At 41.9% G+C, this 6,559-nt stretch overlaps 1 protein-coding gene across 1 annotated transcript; it reads right to left on the reverse strand.

Annotated features, from left to right (window-relative positions):
• Nucleotides 1–537: 537 nt before the first annotated feature.
• On the reverse strand, nt 538–6,376 carry METTL10 (methyltransferase like 10; the record flags this gene model as incomplete). The annotated part of the gene is made up of 5 exons (XM_010077471.1): nt 538–1,018; nt 1,760–1,976; nt 2,859–2,966; nt 5,721–5,835; nt 6,311–6,376. Coding segments are annotated over 5 exons (634 nt in total), but the record flags the coding sequence as incomplete, so codon positions are not given.
• Nucleotides 6,377–6,559: the final 183 nt, after the last annotated feature.

Below are 6,559 nucleotides of genomic sequence, written 5' to 3' on the forward strand. Positions count from 1 at the left end.
AGCAATAGTAGTATAATCTGAAAATATAAAAGCCAGAAGAAATAAAGGCAAAGAAATTAAGAAAAAGGATCACACAGAAGTTTTAAAAAAAAAAAAAAAAACAACTGATAGTTATGCTTCAAATTCTTTTGGATTTATGCAGCTAAAATCTGTCCCGAGAAATTCACTGGAAAACACATGGTCTTTGTCAGCTCTTGAGACATCATTACATCATTTACATCATTAGGGAACGATGGAAATAACTGACGAAACTTGCGCACCTTCAGGCAAGTGAGATTTTCAAAAACTCTCAGTAGCCTCCCTCTGCGGGAAAAGAGTTGAGCTGTTGCAGTGGAGACAGAACTACACTGAGTCAGAGAACCCCCGAAAGCCTGAATTTAAAGCGCTAACTGGTCCTTTTTTGCAACTGCTGTGGCTTTTATATTCCTCTCCCTCCTTAACAGCTACATTCATGTTCACCTAAGAAAAAAATAAAAGATCCAGTGCCTACATTGCAAAAACTTGTTCTCTATTACACCGCACAACAGAGAAATGAGATTTTTGCTTTGTAGAATACCTTTACCTCTATCGGTCACCAATTACCAACACAGAAATTAAATACCAGATAATCTTTATGTTCCAAACACAAATATCATACAGTTATACTAGTCTGCATATCTAGAATGCCTTATTCCTCTCTCACTTAGAAACTTGCAGCTTCCCTAAAACAAGGGAGGTTGTAGCAAGGACAAAATTTAGAGGCAAGTTATGCAAAGCTGAAATGCTTCTAGGGCAATGTTTTATAGTTCCTTAGAGTTCCATACACAGTATTTTACTGTGTACTCCAAGGGCATTTATTTACACACATGTCTGAGGTTTTCTGGCAGGTTTAAAGTTCAGACTTTTCTCAACTAATCTAATTTGTCCAAGATGGATGGCATCACTTTCTTCCTTTGGAAAACCAATGCTGTTACACTGTTTCCAATTCTTCCTCCAAAGCAAAACTTGGGTGTTGGCAGCTCCTCCAGAATTTCAAATCCTGCCAGACAGAAATTAAAATGCTTTTATTAGAAGGAAGTCACTTTATTCTCCTCTTGGATAACCCTTTGCAAATCATTCTTTGTCTGGAAAACTTGCAAGTCAGTTATTTTGTAAGTTTATAGAACTCTATTGTTACACTGCACTGATGCTTTATACAGCTGAAACCCTTCCACGGATAATAAAAATCTTAGCTGGCTGACTCAAATTAATGCCAGAAAAGATGAGAACTTGCCAGTAATTTTAGTTCCCCAAAAGGGACGATTGGTTTAGATCCACACTGAGTTTCAGCCCTGAGTCATGAGATTCAAGAGCTAACCAGCACGTAAAAAACACGCACATCTGCGCATCAGGAAGGTCGCTGAGGGGGTAACATAGAAGGTCACCGTCACAGACTTGCCGGTTCCCCTAAATATGGGTAACAATGCTACCCCAACTGCAAAGCAATCAGATGGGTGAACTGGATCTGGCAATAAAAGACCAAAAGAGAAAAAGTCCCCTCCTTTCCCCCTGTAACTAGACTGAAATCTAGTCCTCCAAAACCTGTCCTCCCTTGGCACGTTGGCACCGGCAAACACAGAAGCTGTAATTCCCGAGGAAAACAGAGGGAGGATAGACTGAAGCACTTACTAGTTGCTTTACCTTGTCTGAGAAAGTCAATATGCTAACACAGACATTCAAATTTACTCATCGCATCCTTGAACAACCGTAAATTGGCAGATGGTTCTGTTCAACTGCTTACCTTCTCTGAACTCGTTCAACAGCTCCTCCTTGGTCCAGTTGCAAGATGTAATGAGGAAAAAGCCCTGTGGTTTCAATACACTGCAGAGAGATCTCACGTACTGCTTCCTCTTTCCCACTGCATTCTCAGGATTAAGGCTTATGGCATCGAAAGTCCCCTTGTCAATACAAATCTCAAATCCTGACAGCTCAGCTGATGGATCCAGGAAGTCTTCTACCTAAACCAGAAGTCTACAACTGTGAAAAGAATCTTCTGCTCAGGAGCTCCTGAATCATTTAATGCAAACCAATACTTTAAAATAAAAAGCATCAAACCTGACAATAGGTGTGCTTAGGAAAGGGTAACTCACATTTACAATGCCATGTCAGCTTCTTTCTTCTCGAAGTATTACGTGATGATCTATTTGCCCGTGCATACACCTATCCATCTAAAGCTCAAACCGACATTCTGGAAGTTCATTCTTTAAATCATTATTTGTACTTTGATCCCTGGTTTCCTAGGTGCTGTGTGCTAGGCACTGTACAAATACAGAAGAATAGACAGTGCCTGCCACAAAGAGATTCCAGTTGACATATAAGAACAGAGACATCATACAGGTACAGAGCTGGAGGATAAAATGGCACAGCAGAGAGCGAGCTCAGAATGAAAGGCAGTCACAGAATCACAGGATGGCTGAAGGTTGGAAGGGACCTCTGGAGGTCATCTGGTCCAACCCCCTGCTCAAGCAGGGCCTCTCAGAATTTCTGCTGCACAGCTACTGGTAGCAATTCTATCACTTAAGGATTTCATCCTCTATCTCAAATCTGAAATTCAGAACGTAGCGGCTAAAATACAAAACCTGCCAAATGGCGAACCACTGTTCTGCTCCATGCTAGAAGCAAGGAAATGTTTTTAGCCCTAATGACTGTTACAAACAGAAAAAAATAGACCAAAAATCTTCTTGTAAATACAGATTTATTTGGTTAGAGTTCTCTCACAAATGGATGTCAAAAGACATCATTAATATACTACACTGAGTACATCAGAAAATCAATTTGGTCATTTAATCTTGGCTTCAATTGCTTTCTATTCCCTCAATAAACTTTCTCTCAAAACTTACCTTTAATTTAATATTAGACATCCCTTCTTTCTCTCTTATTTTTTCTGAAAGTTGTATTGCAGAAGGAGAATAATCAATCCCAGTGAGATTAGTGTAGCCAGACTTTGCCTAGACAGAAGCAGAGAATCTCAATCAGTGTGCTAGCAATTTTTTTATCCAGCAAGCATATTCCCTATCTACAATCCATCTTAATGACAGATAAAAAACAACCTTTTTACTCATTTTTATTCCTGTTACAAGAGCTAAATAGCTGGAGGAATGAGCTTAAACAACTCCATTCTGCCTAGTACCTCATGAAAAGACCTGCTGACTGAAAGCTGGTTTCTCTCAACAAGTGGAAAACTGAGCAGAACTGTGAAAAGTAATACCCTGGAAGGGAATAGGCTCTCTTATCTGCACCAGAAGTAACCTAGAAACCAGGAATTTTCAGTGATGAGAACATGTGCCAATGCCAGATGCTTCAAAATAAAAAAAAAAAACACACTGACACTTACATGAGATTGAGCCATTATTTGGTTTATAACCCAAATTCTAAGAGCCAAAATAAGTAATCCATTTTATTAATACATAAGTCCACTGCAAAACCTTACATTTTCCTAATTATTCATGCTAATGTCTGATTTGAATGCAATTATTTGCATGCTCCAAGGTCTTTGTATCAGCAATTTTCAGGCAGGTTTTGCACCACATAAAAGAGCATCCAGAGCCTTTCTGTTAATTTAACTTTGGAGTAGATAACGCTAACGCAGATCAGCAAACTCGGGCAGCAGGATCCTCACAACCCTTTTGCAAAGCAGGCGGGCACCTTGCATCAGCTGGACTTGGGCACGTTGGAGGGGAACAGGGACACATTTTCCCTCTGAGGTAGAGGCTGAAGCGACCCGATCTGGGTCTCACATGTGTCCGTTGGTCTGGCTAGATCCAAGCCTAACAAGAAGACCTGTGGTCTGACGGGCAGCTGCAGGCAGAGAGAGGCAGGAGTTTGGGTTTGTTTTGGTTTTGAACACCACATGGACTTTAGCATTAAGCAGTCGGCTGCATATCTACTTGTTCCAAAGGCTGATACCTCAACAGCAAGGAAAATTATAAGAATTTTTTAAAACAGACCTTCCTCCTTCCAGCAGCCCTTCAAGCCCATGTAAGCTCCATGCTAGCCAGCTGTTGTTAATTGAGGACTAATTTCAGCCAAACACAAAGGAGGCTGTGTTGTTTGCACTCGATGAAGAACAGCGGACTGCTCAGGCTTCTGCCCACGTTCCTCCCCAGAAGAACAGCGGATTGCTCAGGCTTCTGCCCACGTTCCTCCCCAGGCTTGGTGCAGAGGAGGAAAGTTAAAGGATAAACAACATTAAATGCTGCTAAAACTGTCCAGCCTGACTACGTACGGCCAGGAAGGCATCACTCACTCAAGTGCCAAACATGACTCCTGTCCTGAAGGTGGTATGGACAAGCACTCGCTGCTGCTGCCATTTGAAAAAGCAGATTAAACAGCAGAAGGTAGTTGGCAGTGTTAGCAGCACTGCACCACGTTTGGGTTTCTGGTGCTGCCAGGCAGAGTGGTGGTTAATACCCTTCACTTCAGCCCCATTTTTCAATTCTGTTGGCTCCCACAATGCTCAGGGAAAAAAAAAAAAAAGAAAAGGTCAGAGCTTCATGCAGCAGCAACATTTCCTTAGAAGAGCTGGAATTTTTGGAGGGCAAAAGAATTAGGTCATCAATGCAGCCCACCAGATTCCTGGTTAGCAGGGGTAGGACCATGGTCTACTGCACATACAAAACCAGCAAGAGGTCCTGCTTACGGATCCAAGATCCTCAAAGCAAGCAGAAAGAAAAGAGGGAGCCTCCAGCAGCATTTCTCTTGGAGCTCAGAGATCCCTGCAGCGTGCATGCAGAAGACACTCAGCAGCATGCTGGATGTTTTCCCTTCTACCTGGCGCCAGTTTACGCAGGATACAGCAGCCTTTCTTGTTTTCACTTTATTTATTACCTGCTTTTCAGGTGGCTATTCTGCTTGTGTTTGTGCAATATTCCCTGCTGGAACTGACAATGTCCCACACAGACCTAGCTGCATTTGAGAGTCATTTTCTTACTAAACTCCATTTACTATTCCTCATTAGTGGCACGCGAGGGTCCTGTATTTCCCCATGAACTGCACTCTGCAGCAGCTCTTCGTGTTCCGATGAGGGTCCGTTACATACCCTCAGCAGTGCTACTGATGTCCTGAAGTCTGACTGCCTTTTTCAGTATTGCACATGAGAGTACTCGGTGTATTAGTCAACTTAATTTCCTTATCTGGGGGTGTTTTACGCAACAATGGGAAGAAATACATTTTTAAACGTAGGAAACCAGAAACGTAGAATTAAAATAAGAGATACTGAGGCTGACTGATTTAAAGAAATACCGTAAATTTTGAAATCTGAAGTATTGACCCCCTGGGCAGCACCAAGAAATTCTAAGTTTAAGCATGTCTAGCAAAAAAGAAAGCAGGTATTTCCATTTGGTAGAACAATGTACATGTTCTGTTCCTAGGGCTGCAGCCCCTAATGGCACTGCTTGTTCAAGGAGTTACACACCAAAGTCCCCCTTGTCTTTGTTCTTTAAGGTATATCAACAGCACAGCGTTAATTTCGCTTATAATAAATGTCTATTTTGCTCTTCAACCAAATTAAAATATAAAACCTGATGCACAGTAACCAGTGTTCTGTCGATGGGAAAAAGAAAACAACGTCACTTTGCTTTTTGTCTTTCACATAAGTTACAGCTCGTCATCATTACTATTGTCTCATGTCAGAACTGTATTTAAAGTACTCCCTTTGGAGCACCAGTTCTGTATCAAAAGCACAAACTTTGCAATATACCAACCAATTCAATCAGTAAAACACCGTTTCCAGTTCCAATGTCAAGCACAGAGCTGTCAAGGGGGACTTTTTGTTTTTCCAACCATCTGATGATGCGAACCATGCTTTCTTCTCCAAACCTGTGAAAAACAAGGCCTCAGGTAATTAAGACAGCAAAAATGTACAAAAGGTACAGCAAATTTATTTCTTCGCTCCTTCTCTCCAGCTTTTGCAAAGCACCTCTTACTGAAGCACTCAGGCAAAAAGTGCCGTAACTCATATTCCACATTTGCTTTGTCTAAATTAAAATTAATCACACAGCCTTAAAATTCACCAAAACACCCACTCTGGGAGGTGAAGCCTCAGGTTAAACCTGAGCTCAGGGATAAAAAGCACGTTTATTAGTAACGTACACCACTACAAGCTCATTTTCTGTGTGATGACAGTTGTCCCCACGCAGCTCAGCAATCAGCATCGCAAAACCGGGCGAGAGAGGAACTGGTGGCTTCAGGATTCAAATCCCCCATCATTTTGACAACATCTAGAACTATTCGGTAACCCACAGAATTTTCTAGAGAAATACCAGAAACACTTCGATAGAATTATTTTATTTACCAAATTTCCCCAGCATCTCCAATGTCTTGAAAAGTTTCCAGTTCTCTTTCATAGGCAGCATCCCAGCTAGAGTTACAGGAGAGGAGAAAAAAAACAGGATATTGCAGTTAATAGTGGAAAAGGTTGAGATTAAACGTGCTCGGGAACACGTTCTCCGCCAGGCACCGAGCCGGCGATGCCCAGAGAGGGGAGGCTGAGGGTCACCACACGAGAGGACGTGGGGACAGCACAGGCCTCCTGCTCCCCGGG

Source organism: Pterocles gutturalis, unplaced genomic scaffold (assembly GCF_000699245.1).
Source record: "Pterocles gutturalis isolate BGI_N339 unplaced genomic scaffold, ASM69924v1 scaffold48708, whole genome shotgun sequence".
Classification (NCBI taxonomy): Eukaryota; Metazoa; Chordata; class Aves; order Pterocliformes; family Pteroclidae; genus Pterocles; species Pterocles gutturalis.